The sequence below is a fragment of the Leishmania panamensis genome (assembly GCF_000755165.1).
Source record: "Leishmania panamensis strain MHOM/PA/94/PSC-1 chromosome 16 sequence".
NCBI classification, from domain to species: Eukaryota; Euglenozoa; class Kinetoplastea; order Trypanosomatida; family Trypanosomatidae; genus Leishmania; species Leishmania panamensis.
Genome location: NC_025861.1, coordinates 604,525 through 620,566, shown reverse-complemented (window position 1 = coordinate 620,566; position 16,042 = coordinate 604,525). Strand labels below are relative to the sequence as shown.

The window sequence follows — 16,042 nt, the reverse complement described above, 5'->3', positions numbered from 1 at the left end:
AGGGACGCCTGGTTCCTCAAAAGCGTAGTAGCGCTCCACAAACTTGATGCGCCGCTGCTCGATTCCTTGATTGCGGCAGATGTCGTTAATTTCCTTCACCACATCCTCCTGCAAGGAGCCCTCTCTCGGCAGAAGAAAAATACTGCGGTACATGTTGCGTACACGCACACAGCACGATGGATAGGAAGTGCGCCCGTTCTTCTCCATCACCATTTTTCCAAAAAGAAACAGCGATCCGGGGTCAACAGAGAGCGTATGCGGTTGCTCACGAGCGTCAAACCAGTAAAAAAGACCCTCAGCCATTTCCTCCGACTTGTATGACACTGCAGGCAACACGAGCTGCACTGCCTCTGTCTGTGGCGTCAACCTTGCAGCAAGCTCAATGGCCTGCTTCGGTGTCTCCTCATTTCGGTAGCCTGCGCCATCGCTTTCTGCTGGGGTCGGCCTTGAGCGAAACGGCTTTGCACTTGGGTGTTTTTCAAAGCTGAACGACTCATCCTCCAGCGCAACCACAGTTGCCTTCTCGCCGAGCTCACACTTCACCTTAACGAGGTTTGCTGTCGGCGTCGCCTCCGCCCTTGTTAGCCTCTCTAGGAATTCGTTAGCGGTCAGAGTAACCCCTTGCTCTTTGTCGTCATCATCGGAATCACTGTGGTGCTGCAGTAGAAGCGATACATCTATGTCCTCAGTAACATCGACATTCTCGTCAATGCGATAACGCTTCAACAACCGATCCATATCCACATCGTTCATTGACTGGGCAAGCGTCTGTTGCTTCGGCTTTGAGGTTGGCTTCGCAGCCGCAGGGAGCTTTCTCAACTTTCGCACTATTTTCTTCGCTGAGGGAAGCTGCGGAATGGCGAGGTCGCCGGACTCTGGGGTGTCTTCATCCTCGTCAGACTGAAACACCTCCTCCCTCAACGACCTCCACTGATCCTCCTGTGACTCGTCAAAGTTGGGAGTATTGGGCTTGCGTGACAGTCGCCACGATGCATCATCATGGCCGCCCGACATGTGCATGCGCTAAAGGAAGTTGAGTCTCTATGATGGAATTTAAGTCGATACATAAATGTATAAATATATATATGCGCCGATCGAAAGCAGTTAAGCCTTGTGCGGTAGTAAAGTTAGTCTCTCGAATTAAGAAACAGCAAACAATAACACAAGCGAAAAGGAAAAGAAAAGCTCGCTAATGCAACAAGTAGCGATGAGTATGAAGATGTAGCCAGCTGTGAGAAGTAGAAAGTGAAGATTGTCCCCCCGAATGTCATGCAGCTGTACCAACAAGGCAAAGACAGCCTTGGCTGATAACCTTTGACAGTATACCCATGGTAAGGCATGCACACAAGTGTGTAGTTTAAAACATACAGAGGTTTTTCTCAGTTCCATATTCCTTCATCGTTTTTCGTAAAAGACTCACTTTTTGAGTACAAAAAAAGCGCACAAATTGATCACTGCCCACTTTGCACAACTAACCGAGACCTTCAAAGAAACGGAATGTACCGCACAGTCGCATGAAAGAGCCTCCAGGCCCTCGAAACTAAAGCAAGTTTGATTTCCAGATGCCTATCAGAAAACAAACGGTATGACATACCCATAGTTGTTGACTCTACCTCGTCGGTGTAGCATTGCCAGGCTTCTCGCTTAAGCATCCTCCTTGCATACAGTACCAAGACGCTGCGCATTGCGCACCGAAAAGGCCAACTGGCGAGCAAGGTTCACCAAGGTCACCATCTCCGATCTGTCCAAACTGATCCGTTCATTTTCGGGGTTCATTATGATCTTCATGGCCACCGCAATGCCTTTTGTCTGCAACTTGCCCCAAATCCGACACTTTTCACACGTCACACAGTCCATCAGGCGTGTCACGTTCAGCATCATTGATTTGAACTGTGGTATCAGGGACCGACCCTTCTCAGACTCAAGAAACGCTCCTTCATCAAAAGTGGGAGAGCAGATAAGTCGTGAGTCGAACAGCTCTTTGATGTTTGCATGAAGCTGCAGATCAGCGAGCGTCGCTTCACCCCTAGGACCTGTGTTAAATATACTAACATCATTTGTGAAGAACGGCCTCGCCTTGGCGAGTGCTCGAAGAATAAACTGATAAAGGATATACAAGTTACCCACAAACTCAGGAAACGCCGCAACACGCTTGTTGTACATCTCGCAACTCGGATAGAACGATATGTTTGGATTGTTGTAAATGCCAGCGCTGTGTTGAGGTGAAGCGAGCTCGGGGTCCTTGTAAAAGCTGGTGCAGACGTGAACGTTGATAGACATGTGTAGTCCACTCAAGAGTGTCCGGAGAATGGACAGCTCCTGGCATGCTTCGTCTTTGTCTGACGACAGGCAATTTTCGGCATAGATGGCACGCCACACCTGCACTGCAAGAGGGCCAGAGTAGCCTGTGTTGCCCTCAGGATTGGACACCAAGTCCACGTACTCCGCCCCATCATCCATTTTCAACCAATCTCCCCAGTCGTCCAGGTTCATGGGCTGAAGAGCCGCTGGCATGATGCTACCATCAGGAGTGTTGAGTTCACTCATATCCTCATTGGCACGTAGGGCTTCCGGGATCAAGTTCTCATCACATTTGCACACATCACAGGTGTTTTCGGTGCTGGTGCACAAAAGACTCACGGCCCAGTAAGGGCAAGGCTTTGCACTGTTGACCTTGAAATAACGAAAGTAAGAAGACACTGTGATACGGTTGAGGATCTCGAGGAGCGATGTAGTGCCCTCGTCAATCTCCGCAGGGGAAGAGTGACAATACCCATAGCCGAGTTTCGTAGTGTCCAGCACGATCCGAGGCTTCGCAGAGAGGTTTGTGGTGGTAGCAAAGCGAACAGTTGCTTTTGGCGCCTCGTGTGTACAAACAAGGAACGCAACAAGAAGCGCACTGATAGCACACTTAATGACAGTCTCTATGTTCATTCGAATCACACGCCTATTTTAAAAAAATCTTGTTTTTTCTGAGGAAATGAAACGTGCGTAAAAGCCTACAAGCAGAATCAGATATGAGAGAACCGAAGAGGAAGAAAGCGTATAGTTAAGCCTGGGATCAAATCAGCAAGATAGGTTAATCTTGCCTTCCAAGCCCGTTCTGAAGAAGTGTCAAAATGGCAAAGTGAGCAGCTTCAGCTGGAGGGGGCAGGCTGTACTTACCAGAATCTGCTCAATCGTCGTCAGTTCGGAGCGAGTAAACCGGGGGCACAAAGCAATGCAGGCATGGACGGGTATTACATGCTACGCAGTACGCTGGTCTAGCAAGAGAAAAGTAGCGGCGATAATAAGACCCTCACTGTATTCCGGATCTCAGAAAAGTCACACTACTGATTGGCGTGCACAAACGAGCAAGTACAGCGCTTGCCATCGGACGCGAAAGAAAAACAGTACACGAAGTTCTGATGTTTTTTTTTTGTTGTTATTCTTGCGCTTTGCTCGCAGCGGCGGAAGCAGACATTGCACCTCACCCCCATCCTCAGCTGCTTAATACTGAAAGTCGGCAACCCGGAGAACGGCTCATATAAGCTTCCGCGGCGACCCCCGCGTCTTTGCAGCTCCGCCGACAGAAGACTTAAGTCCTTCAAATGTGACGACAAAAAAGACCATGCGAAAAGCGGTGTACATGCACGTGATGAAAGCGTTGACATTCTTGGCTAGTGTCGATTATCACGAAAGAATAAATCCGAGTCTGTGTTGAACAGGTGTTTGAGTGACATTGTTCTCGGGATTGCGCAGAGAGAGGAGGAAACTACCTAAAGAGAAAGGAAAGCTGAGAAATGGGTGAAGGAGTACTGTCATAAAATGAGCGCGGGGCGAAAATGTCGGGTGAACGGCGCGATTCACCGTCTTTTCGTTTCCTCGAAATCCAACGCCCTCGCTCCAATCTTCTGACCAAAGGCGGAATGCATGCTTCAATGCCGAGAGGGGGCGAGCATTTGAAAACGATTTGAAGAGCAGCATGATGCTTTACCAAAGGGTCTTCCACAGCCACACTACAATTCTCAGACCGGGCGCCTCGGAACAATTCGTATTCCTGCTCACAGTTCATGCCGGAGAGGTGCGCCACTTAGAACCTTCGGCATAATGATAATTAACGCAGTGAAAAGTCTAAGGTCGACTGCAACGAAAAGAGAAGAATGGCCTCACAATGTGAAGCGGCGTCAGCATTTGACATCCGCTGCTCACCCCTCTGGGTCCAGTTAGAAAACCGCGCGCGCCCCCCTCGCCACATCTTCACCTCTCCTGTCGTGTTCCTTTCGCTGTGTGCTGAAAGTGGTGTTTGGTGAAAGCATCGCTGCGACGCCAAAGACGTGGAAATCAGTTGCTTGCATGAAGGAAACACTGAGTGGATCTGAAGGGCTACCTCATCGGTCCCACCATGCACAAAGAAGGTCATGCTTCTTGCTGCACGCACACCTTGAAGGCATGCCGAATTCCATGGTTAAATCGAGCCGCGTTGGTTCAACAAGCATAGAATCTGTGCTCCACTGCGTCATCTTCGATTTTCCACCTTTCCTTGCCCTCCTCTTTTCTTGCTTTCCTGATTGTCCAGTGAATATTAATGTCTTTCAAGAACTACTTCGCCGCAGGTGCTCGAAGGACGGTGTTTAGGCGGAAAGGTCGCGCAGACGGTCGCCTCACTGGCTCTCAATTTAACAAGCGCGTTCGAACACCTTTTCACGAGCGGACAATGATGAACGAAGTGAGCAGTAATACAGCAAGGCGAGCAGACAACATGTTTGATTCTAACATTGTCCGTCAAGAGCTCCGGAGTGCTAGGCGAAGCGCTAACTATTCTCAATTAGCTTCACAAAACCTTTTGCGTCAGATTAAGGCTGATAAGCATGAGCACAGAGGCTCACTCTCTCCTAGCCACAAGTTTCTCCCCCTTCGATAAGACTCACTCACTCTTTTTTGCCCTTTGCTACTTGAGGACGCGTTGCTGCAGCGCTTTTGTTTATTGTCGCTGTTTGCTGAGGCCAACACTTCTATGGAATAGTAGGTAGAACGAAAATTAGCCTGATAAATCTCTTGTCAATACTGCTGTCGAATACACCATGTGCGATTGGTTCATAGTGTTACGGATATCGGCGAGAAGCAGTCTCCGCAGGATTAACGTAATCTTTCTTCAAAACTATTTGAGCCAGCACCGTTCTGGTCAAGCTTCGTATTTTTTCTCCTCTCAATAAGCAATGTAAATCAAGCTCAAGGAGCTCAACACGTTGATTTTGCGCTGAAAAGTTCCTTTTTCTTAGAGGTGCAATGTGTTTGCATTTCACTGGTGAGAAGGGGAAAAAAACTTTCTGGGCTGTGATTTGGCAACCCATGTATTTGTTTCCCCGACTGCGCGAAGAGGCGCGTCGCTTTTACGACGGTGTAGCTAAATATATTTTTTAGCTACTATTACCCTGTTGCCTTTAGGCATACTTGTGCATAACGATCATTTCTTTGAGTTTACTGAACGCAGCTGCCACAACTTGAGTTTGCATCTTCACTTGAATACTTCGCTGTTTTTTTGTTTCCTTTGTATCTCGCTCTCTTTTTTTTTTTTTACTATACGCTATCTTTTCTTTATGTGTGTGTGTGTATGCAGAGCCGTTGGAGGCTGAGACCGCCGTAGAGGAATTAAGTGATCTTCAGTGCGTTGCGGACAACCCTCAATATTTAACAACGCAAAGCATTTAGACCACACCATAGACTATTAACCCTTCATTTTTCCTACGCTCACACAATACAACTAGAAAAGAGAACATCAACCAATATAACAATGCTTGCAGAAACAGTAAAGCGACAGATACTTCTTTCTGTGGATGCATTAAACATCTCTCTCAATCGAGTTCCCTCTTCCTGTAGCATCTCGGAGGCATGCACAGCGGCGAAGCTGCTTCGCAACCGGCTCCTGCGCGAGCGCACTCGTGTGGTAGAGCGCATCGAGTCACTTCGAGAGCGCCAGATGTACGATGAAGTCAGTGACGAGGATCTGGACTACGATAATGATGAGGCTGATATTCAGCCTACCGGAAATGACGTGAGTCGTGCAGAATTCACATTTATATGCGAAATGATGGTAGCGGAAAAGCTGGTCGTACCGTTGCTTTTGGCACATGGAATGAATTTCAGTGATACACTGCTACCTCAGCTCCTTAAGCTGTTGGCTGTTATGCTGTTACCAATACCGCGCTTTTCGACCAACGAGATTCTACAGAAGGATATGCTGCAGAAGATAAAAGCACGTTGCGGCACAGATGAGTTTTTTGCGCTGCTAGTGCAGTGCGTAGCACCTATTGCAGAGAAGCGAACAACAGGCAAGCTGCAACGTGAGGACGTCGTTATTCTTGAAATTGTTCTCACGGTAATCACATACTTACTGGACGGACAGCCAGTGGACACGGAGAAAATTATTGGAGCTTTCTGTCGCAACCATGGCGTCGAGCTTCTCCTTGTCGTCATCAACCAGAACTACTCTCGCATCCATGGCACTAATGTGACTGCAAATAATGATGCAAAGGGCGTGGTCTTGAGCAGCTCTGGAATGGAGAAAAATGAGAACAATAATGAAGGCACAAGTGATGGGAATCCGAGAGTAACTGGGGTGAGTTGTGATATTTCTCTGGAAGGGGATGATATTGACATCGAAGATGACGACTCGTTGTCTACATCAAAATCCACGGAGATGATGCACAGAACCCTCGACCAGGAGTTTCAGAAGCAGGCCAGTAGCCTCCTGGAGAGCGACGAGCAGCTGTGGAAGTGGAACTGCCTTGCACTGACTGCAATCGCAAGTATTATCTGGTGTGTTCCCGCAGAAGAGCTGGTACATTTGACATTGGTCAACCACTCGAACAACTCAGCGCAAGACCGAGGGCTTTCCTCACTTCTAAGTAAGCAGCAGTTCCGTGACTGCAAGCAAACAAGTGATAAGTGGCGTTTTGTTGCCCGAAGTCGCAATGGAGCCATCACTTCCAATGGAATTATTGTACGCGCCTCGTCGGGGAGCACAACAGGATGCCTAGCTATTGGTACTGTCTTTTCTTTGCTAGGATCACGACGAAAAGATCAACTGGAGGCGATGAAGGACATTGATCTGCGCAAACGCGGTCGTTTTATCAAGGGTATGTACCAAAGTGTCACGCCTCAGTGCAACCTTCCACTTCCTACGAAAATACAGCTTTCGCATCAAAATAGCACTTTTTTGAGCTTTGGCTTCGAACCGCTGAGCGTGATGACATTCAGCAAATTACAAGATGCTGCCGCAGCCGTCGAGCGTGCCACAAAGGAACATAAGGAGGTTGTTGTTGGATTCAAGGGATCTGGCGAGAGGCTAGAGATAACATCGCCTCTCGACACCACCATGTACCAAAGTCTTGGTAACGTGCTGCACTACATGACAGTATGCCGGTGTATCTTGCGGTATGTTAGGATTATCGCTGAACAATTCAAATTGGAGCAACAATCGTTTTTGGTCATGTTTCCTCAACAGTGGCAAAGTGTCTCATCGATCATTTCGCTGGATCACTTGGAGTTCGGGTTTTCTGTGCTGCGCTCCTTCCTCGATTGCAAAGATATTCGACAGCGTGAGGATGTAACGATTGTTGTGGGTTATCTGGCAGAAATACTTCTCGCTCTGCATTTGCTGCTGGAAGGCGAGATTTCTGCTGATCCTGCTGTACAAGTTGCCGCCCACGCCCTGGCGTCGTTTGCCCTTTACAAGGAAGAAAATATCAAAGCTGTGTTTGGCTTACTCTCTGCGTACTCGAGCCGGGTTATTGCAATTCGTAAAGCGCAAGTTTTCACACTTTTCACGTTCTCAGTTTTTCAGCTGATGGAAAAGTGCAGCTACAAGGGAAGCCTTCTTCTTTCCAAGCGCTCAAAAAAGCAGAAGACAGTGCCAGCGGAAGAGTCGGCAGATACGGGTGGTGTAGAGAACCAAGATGACAGCGAGAGTGTCAACTCTGCTGCTTTGGAGAACCTGTCTGAGGAGATGCCAGGGGCAATGCCATACATGATCGAAAACGAAAAGAGCGACGAAGATGCGAGGCGGCCCGAAATCAAAGCGAATGTACAAAACGGAAGTGTCGCTGGGGAGCGAAAGGTGCCTCCTGCAGCTGCAGGCCTTCCCGAGCCTTTACTTGAGTCAGTGGGCCGTAGCACTTCTATGGACAGCGATAGGCTGAGATCATCGGAGAGGACCACATCAGAAGGGAGACCTCCCTCCATCGCCTCAAGTGACCGCACCACCCTGTCGACAATGAGCTCTGAACGGGAAGTCGCCGTTAGCGGGTTTTTTCACCGTCTGGCATCACCAAAAAACATCAGCCTTGTTTACTCGACTCTGCGCCATTGGCGCGTGAACGACGCAGACGTTAACATCGCACTGACATTTCTGATGGACACTTTGGTGCGTAATAACTGCGAAAGTGTCTTCTTCAACGTCGCATTTCTGCTGCTGATGCGGGAGGTTCTCGTCAAGGGTGAGAAAACGCACGCGCCACTTTATGCCGTGTGTGACCGCATCGTCTACGACTTTTTCAACCCTTCGTTTGCGAAGGCACAGGACGCCCGTGCCGCATCAATGCTTCCACATGAAGTAGAGAGTGGCATACTAAGTGGCGCGCAGTCCTATCTCGGGTTTGAGGTTTCGCTGCGCTGCACACGCGCGCTGTTCAACCTGAGCACACTCGACTACACATACATCGAGGAGAAAGGAATGCCGCATCTGATGAGCTATACGGCAGTGTCGCTTCCGCACCCGGACGTCGGCGAGGCAAAGCGGGAAGGATCCAAGGATGTCGCAGCTGCGACCATCACCACACGCTCACCAGACACCAGGGCACATCGTCAGCGTCGAACAACGACATCTGCGGGCGACGCGAGTCAGCAATATGGCTATGAAATCTCTCCTGAGGTGGAAGGCGGCGATGAAGGGACGGTGCTTACTTCGTGCCCTTCAGCGGAGGGTGCGGACGAGAAGAGGAACCGACAATCAAAGCGGCGCCATCGCAACCATCATAGTGACAAAAAACGAAGGCGGCGCGAGGTGCCCGATACAATGGCTGCTGACCAAGGTGACGTCGGCGGCAGGGGCAACGAGTCCGTAACGGAAAGCATTGAGACTGCGGGCTTGGTAGCCACCCCAGAGGCTAAGATGACTACGGTGACGGCGCCCGTATTGGGCTCCGTGGAAGAAACGTTGGTGGTGGAGTAAACTCAGCAGCTGCCACCCCGCCGTTTACTGGTTGCTATCTTACGTGGGTTCACACCGCGCACTGTCAAGGCGTACCATCTGCTGATAGCTGTGTCTTTTCTGTTGCTTCGTGGGCCACAGCAAGTTCCTGATGACGGAGGGACATCTGAGCGCGTGGTCTCTGGGCCCAATCCCCACCGCCCAATGCCGAACCACTTCTGGCGGTGACAGTGTCATGCACCTACAACGTAGGGACGGTCAGAGCGGTGTCTCGCTGTGGATGCCGGTGATCAAGTCCTGGATGGCGTTGCGTCGGAGTGACCTGCGACAGCAGGCACGCTTGCGCCATCCATGTGATGGACCGAGCGTCGGCGTGGCTGGAGCGTACCTCACCTGGTCCTCACTGCCCACTGGTGGGGAGCCTGCACCACCCCGAGGGATGCCGCCGGTGCCGACCAGTATGACGGGAGCGGCTGTGAGGCGGCTTGCGGGGCGAGGGAGTGGTTAGAGTTCGGTGCAGGGGGGGCCGTGCTCAGGCGACTGGGCCCGGTGCATTGCGGCACTGCATGTGTCTGCGGCTGCTTCCCGGCAGGCGATGGGGCCTGTGGCATGTTGGGGCTGCAGTGAGGGGTTTGGCCCCGTGCTCTCTGGCAGCGAATGGGCCCTCTGCAAAAGGAGTCCTCGTGAGCGTATACCAGTGAGACACGGATCCCTCTCGCTCACGACTGTGTTGAGCGCCTCTCTTTTGCCATCATGGAACGATCTGCCGCAGATTGAGGTCACGTAGCTAAACATGCGGAAGAAAAAGTAGTAACGGGATCGTAGCAAAAGGAAGAATCCACCCGTGCTCCTGTGCTCTACCCTCCTTTTCCGCGAAGAGGCGTCATGGTAGGGAAGTGTCATGAGTCTCCGATTGTGTCGCGGAGTTGCCCAGTGGATTTCTTGCTAGGGACCACAGGGAAAGCCAAGGAAACGAAAGTGAGTGACGGTGTATCCCCCGCGTGTTTAACTCACCCCACTTTAGCACGCTGCACCGTGCGAAAAATGTGTAACACCGAGCGTGAGTGCACCCACATATGCAAGTCGGCTCTCTTTGCTCTTCCCATCGCTCTCAATTTTGTTCGTGTTCCCGTGCTTGAATGCATTGCTCGTGTGCTCCCTTGTTTGCCCCGTTCCCTCCTTCGTCGGGTGTCTATAAAAAATAAAAAAAATGGCAACGCGCCTGCATGCAAACACGCACACACGCACGTTTCAATAATGTGACCCCCCAAGCCCCACCCCTCCACCCAACCACCCACTTCCTCCAGATATACGTACAACGACAGCGCCTGGGCTCCACGTTACCCGCTTGGCTGGCCTTTCTTCGATTGGCTGGGTGTCCACAAGGACGTTCATCGCATTAGCAGGTGACGCAGTACTCTCCATGCTGCAGAAGGCGCAGGAGGCGCTCACGCAAGAGGAGCTTAACCTCCGTGTGCGCCAGGGCCTGCAGAAGCGCAAGAAATGTGCCCTGTGTACCCAGACCTTCTACGTGAACGAGCTGCCTGGGGCCATCACTCACAAGTCCATCTTAGAACTTCGCCAGAAATGGGGTATGGATGTGCGTCGAGGTGACCACATGCCGTCGCCGTCGCAGCTGTACAAGCGAGAAGAAATATGCATCTTCTGCATGCAGTTCTTTGACACAACGGGTTCAATGCAGACGCAGCAGAAGCTACTGGCGTCCACCCGTGATGGCATCTCACAGGCGCTGACATTTCGGTAAAGGGCCACCCTAGAAGGGGGGGAATACAAAAAGGGTGGCAAATCATCGGAACTGGGGCATTAGTGCCCACATCCCCCCCCCCGCCTCTTTCTCTGTATTTGTGTACCCAACTATCAAGTGGGCTACACTACTGTCGTGCTTGTTCCGCTGCCACGATTACCTCTGCGAGGGCATGCACTCCCGCATCCACTACCGCTGTGCTTCTTTCTACATCCAGCCCCTCCTGCATCTGTTCAGCACGCACTACTCTTCACCAGTAAAGCCCTTACCGCCTTCTCTCTGTCCTGGCCTTGTGGTGATGTCCTACTCCACCGTTCTCTCACCTCGTTGTTCTCCTTTTTATCCCTTTTCTCCCCGCTGTCGCTTTCCCCCGTTGTTGCTGTTCGATGTCACGAATGTAAACGAGCAATGAAGAGAGCGAGAGTCTCTCAGTGAGAGCGAGCATGTATGTGTCTGTGTGTGTGACTGTCGGTGAGGGAGGGGAACGAGAGAGGTATCAACGCTGATGCGCAGAGAGCACATCCGCCGTCTCTCTTCTCTGCCTCTCTCTTATCACGACCTCCGCCCTCCACCCTCTTCTTTTCTTTTGTTCTCTCTTTTGCCTTGTCTTATTTCGCTTTGATGAAACTCACTGTTCAGTGAATGTTTATGTGTGATTGAGCGATGAATCGCCGGGGAGGCCCATCTCAGCTACCCAGCCATGGAGGCACGCACGTGCTCACCTACTCGTCTATCAAGGAGCAGAGAAAACAGAGATTCTTGCTCCATAGCTCAGCCTGTTCTCTCTCCCTCTTGAAATAAGGATCGGCCTGCGATAGCGACGCAGCACGAGGGAGGAAGGAGGAGGAAAAGTGTGCGAGAATGGCCTCACGAAGAGTTCTTCCGTGTCGTGTTCTCTGGCCCCCCCCCCGGGTCTGTCGCCGCCTTTTCTGCGCTGTCAGCGCCTCCTCACATCGTCAACGCCGTGCCGGGCAGGCACATGCGTACTAAGAAGCATGATGCTGGCAGGTACCTCAGCTGCTAGGGAGGGAGGAGGAGAGCAGTGCGAATGCCTCTCCCAGCTATACCTCTTTTCCTCTCGCGTGTGCCTACATGCATTGCACTCCGCGGAATGTCCGAGAAGTAGTGGCGCCACAACGACAGATGCTCTCACTCATCTTCCCCTCTTACCACTGCTCTACTCTCTCTTTGCCTCTGAAGCCGCTTACTTTCTCTCTCTCTCGGTTCACCTACCAAGATGACACACATGGAGCGAACACACACGCACACTTGTTGACGCACGCTATTCAACAGCAGCGACAAGAGGAAAAGGGGGCGTCGATAAGCGTGTAGTTCTTTCGTTTGTTTCTGCGCTCTTGCCGGCCCACCCTCTCCCCCTCCCCCAGTGGCCCACACCAGGACACGGGCAAACGAGGAAGAGTAAGCGAAAGAGAGAGCGCACGCCTGCATAGTGGCACAAATGGCAGCGTTTGTCCTCGTCTTCTGCGATAGACTCGCTCTGACAGCTCTCCCATGCCCGCACAAGGCGGCAGCGGTGACTGTGTCCTTCCGTCATCACCCCCTGCCGCGGGGAAGGGGAGGCCAAAGTTGAAGGTGGTCAACAGTAAGGACAGTGTCAAGTGTGCAACATGGATTTTGTCGCTGCGTCGCCTTAGTGCAAAACAGTGGTGCCGCCACTTTATTTTTCTCGGTGGCCACCTCTGCTATAGCGCGTAACCGATGCCACTACTGCCGCCTCACAGCTACAAGCGTGTCAGGTATCCGTCACACGCACCGCGAAGGAGCTGCAACGCGCTGTGCACGACATTGCGAAGTACTTATCGAAACGGCTGCGGACCGAAGCCGAACGTACTACCCCAGTCCACTTTGACGAGCATTGTTCGCCAGAGGTGTGTTACCTCGTCCGTCGGTCTGTGCTGCCGTCGGTGATTGGGCTGCTAGCATGCGAGATGGTACGCCGGTATCTAGCTGGTATGCACACCCTCCTTGTGAACCCTGCTGACAGAGCTGAGTGAGCCGGCCTCGTGCGCTAGTAGGGTCTCAGGCGCAGCCCGTAGTGGAGCTCGTGGAGGTCCTCATGGACACAGAAGAGGAAGGGGGCCGGCTCACGGTACGGCTGCGCAGACTCTCCGAATGAAGAACTTTACGCGCTCCGCGTCTGTATGTTTCTCTGTGTGGATCTGGGCCGCCGTCAGCGTTACCCCCTCGTTTCCACTCTTTTACCTTTTCACCTAGTAATGAAGCGTGGGTGTGGGTGACAAGTCTGGCACCCTCTGGACCCACTATGATCCAGTGTTGTGCGTGCAGTAGCCCCCACCTTATGATAACGCCGCAGCGCAGCCACGCGCCACGTTGGAGTGGCTCTCTGCTCTAGCGCATGCCGATCATCAATCTCGAGCTTCGCGGACGCCGGAGGTTAGACAGTCAAAGTTAGCGAGCGCCCACGAGGACTTTCACTCATGGACGTCTCCCTGAGAAGCGCGAAGAGGAAAGGATCTGCCACACGTGCAGCTGATTATGCGATGCTTGATATCGATGGGCCACTGGCCAAACTACGTCTTGAGCGCGCATGCCTCCTCTTTGCATGTAGAGTGTGGACGGAAAAGTTGAGACAGCATCTTGGTTATGCAGACTAGACAGCGTCGCAGGGAGTGAGAGTGTACCGTAGACACTCGTGACGGGCCTGCCCGCTTCCCTACCCCAAATTCACTGCCGCTTTTTCTCTTCTTACAGCTAGACAGTATAATGCCGTTTCTTGTCACTGCGCCACCGCTCTCACGCCTGGTCGGCTCTTACCTCTCTCCTTTGTGGGTGAAATCTCCCTCCCGCGTTTTTCTTTTTTTTGCAGCGCATCCATGCACCCCCCCCCCCAGCAATGGAGGCGTCGATGCAGCACGCACGTCTGTGCTTGCATCCGTGCGCAACCCCCCCACCCCACCCCACCCCCACGCGCCCGCTTTTGGTGTCTTCTCTCCTGCACTGCCCACCGTACCACTCCCTCTATTTCTCCCTCTCCCCTTGCCGCCCAACCATCGCCACCTACGCCCCAATAATTGCATAACACAGTCGCAGACGCACTCGCGCACCATAACGGGACAGAGCTGTTGCGTCATGTTCCGCCGCTCAGCGTGCTGGCTTAGTAAGAGGACGCCAGGGTACGTCTTTTGGCGCCAAAGTAGCTTGACGGAGTTGGAGCACTCCAAGCGCAACTACCTTCTCTCCGAGCGTCCGGTGCCGATCGGCGAGGTTTCGCGACGAATGGCTCGCGTCAAGTCCCGCTACGAGGACACGCGCGATTTTCATGAACGCAACCTGCTCCGCGGTGAGTACAAGTACTTCACGGGCAAGCTGTGCGATCTGCGTGCCGCCAGCCTGGGTGACATGGTGGTGGTGCTGCAATGTGGCGCTTTCTTCGGCTTCTGGGATTCAGCGCAGGTAGACCGAATTCTGGCGGAGCTCTTCCTGCAGCTGGAGGGAATGAAGGCGGTAGAGCTGGTCGCACTCTTCGTCTGTATGCCGCAGCTGCGCCGGCAAGAGAGCAACCTGTACCACCGCGTGGCTGTGGAGCTTGTCCCTCTCGTGCCAGACCTGACAACCGAGGAGTGCCTGGCGGTGTGCCGCGCCTGTACCACCGAAACTCCCCCAGAGCTGACGGAGTCGGTGCTGCGTGAGCTTGCCGAGCACTCGGAGGAGATTACCCTCACTCAGTGCGTGGAGGTGCTGGACACATGGAGCGTCGTCCCAGCGGCTGTGCGATTCCGCGTTCGCGACACGATGGAATGTGTTCGGCAGCGTGCGCTGCGTCACCTCGAGGAGCTGGAGTGCATGGACATTGCAGTCTTGTGCACGTGCCTTCAAAAGGAAGCGAATGCAGACGGCGCGGACTCGATTTTGTCGGAGGGATTGCAGCAGCGCTTGCTGAAGGCGTTTATCCGTGACACGTCTCGCACGTGCCCCCGCTCAACAGCGATGCTGTTTTCGGCAGTCCGCGGCACCCATTCGCTTGCACTGGAGTTGGCGCAGCAAATGGCGGCCCGGGCGCTGTTTCTGTCGACGGACTTCACGCCTGCCGAGCTGCTGGCAGTCCTTCGAGTGTACGTGGAGGGTCTGGTGTCCCTTTCCGTTTTGTCTGCAGAGTTGCAAGCGTCGCGAACACCAACTCTCTTACCTGGTGCGGCGTCGTTGGTGGGTGTCACCGCCGCGTTGAACGACTCACCCTCCAGCGCTGCTCTCGTGGCAAGTCCTCCTTTCCTGTCGCCATCGCCGTCCGCTGCACGCCAGCGCGTACTAGAGATGGAGCAAGCCACCCAAAGCCTCTCTGTGCTGCAGCGTGTCGGAGACGAGCTGTCGGCTCAACTCGTCGAGATGCTCGACAGCGCATCTGCCTACCTGTCTGTGGCGTCTCAGCTTGAGATTGTGGAGCTCTTCGTCGATGCTGTGGAACAGCTGTCAGGGTGTAGCAACATGGACGCTGGTGGCCCGCGTGGTGGGTCAGGAAGGGATGCGGCAGCGCAACTGATGCAGTTGTTGCCACAGTCACGTCGGGCGTTGCAACTGGTGTCGGGCAAGCTGATTGCCAACATGAAGACCCTCTCCTTGGCCGAACTGCTCCAGCTCCTCGAGCAGGCGAACTTTCTGGGTAGTGCCGCTTTGCAGGATGCTGTTGTCGCAGCTGCTGTGCAGGAGCTGATTACACGCAACATCGATGGTCTCACAGCTGAGTCCGCGTTGGCACTGGAGCAGAGGCTGAGGGCCCTCACTGAGCTCAGAGCAGAGCATCAGCGCCGCTTGTCTACTGCAATCATTCCCAAGGTACGCCGCTTTATTTAGTGCGTGCAGGGACTGTAGACTGGTTTTCGTGCTGTGTTCTGGGAGGTCGAGGCGCTGTGGGGGAGAGAAGCGGTGCTGGCCCACTGACCGTGTAGCCGATTTCGACTCGCAAGTGCACACGTGCGTCTGGCAGACATGTAGCCCCGCTTCTCCCTGTCCTCTTACATTTGCTGAACCCCTCCTGTGCGAGGTTTGCGGGTGCATTCCGTCTCGGGCTACTTCCTCCGTCTCTGTGTTTATGTGTCTCGTGGACCCCC

The 16,042-nt window shown here is 53.0% G+C and overlaps 5 protein-coding genes across 5 annotated transcripts in view, besides 1 other annotated feature; 3 read left to right on the top strand and 2 right to left on the bottom strand.

The window, feature by feature from the left end:
- Positions 1-1,020, bottom strand: part of LPMP_161510 (DNA polymerase I alpha catalytic subunit, putative) — a gene marked incomplete at both ends in the record, with an annotated part of 4,026 nt that extends 3,006 nt beyond the window's left edge. The window contains one exon of the mRNA XM_010699377.1: positions 1-1,020. This exon is cut by the window's left edge and continues 3,006 nt beyond it. Within this exon, the coding sequence (XP_010697679.1) occupies positions 1-1,020 (1,020 nt within the window).
- Positions 1,021-1,644: 624 nt separating this feature from the next.
- LPMP_161500 (endoplasmic reticulum oxidoreductin, putative) lies at positions 1,645-2,934 on the bottom strand (the record flags this gene model as incomplete). The annotated part of the gene is made up of 1 exon (XM_010699376.1): positions 1,645-2,934. One exon carries the CDS (start codon positions 2,932-2,934, stop codon positions 1,645-1,647), a length of 1,290 nt encoding a protein of 429 aa, XP_010697678.1.
- A 2,839-nt stretch (positions 2,935-5,773) lies between these two features.
- Positions 5,774-9,211, top strand: LPMP_161490 (hypothetical protein; the record flags this gene model as incomplete). The annotated part of the gene is made up of 1 exon (XM_010699375.1): positions 5,774-9,211. One exon carries the CDS (start codon positions 5,774-5,776, stop codon positions 9,209-9,211), a length of 3,438 nt encoding a protein of 1,145 aa, XP_010697677.1.
- Positions 9,212-9,376: 165 nt separating this feature from the next.
- Positions 9,377-9,867: a repeat region.
- A 746-nt stretch (positions 9,868-10,613) lies between these two features.
- Positions 10,614-10,955, top strand: LPMP_161480 (hypothetical protein; the record flags this gene model as incomplete). The annotated part of the gene is made up of 1 exon (XM_010699374.1): positions 10,614-10,955. The coding sequence occupies one exon, from the start codon at positions 10,614-10,616 to the stop codon at positions 10,953-10,955; it is 342 nt and encodes a 113-aa protein (XP_010697676.1).
- Positions 10,956-14,066: 3,111 nt separating this feature from the next.
- On the top strand, positions 14,067-15,785 carry LPMP_161470 (hypothetical protein; the record flags this gene model as incomplete). Its single annotated transcript, XM_010699373.1, has 1 exon — positions 14,067-15,785. One exon carries the CDS (start codon positions 14,067-14,069, stop codon positions 15,783-15,785), a length of 1,719 nt encoding a protein of 572 aa, XP_010697675.1.
- Between the last annotated feature and the right edge of the window lie 257 nt (positions 15,786-16,042).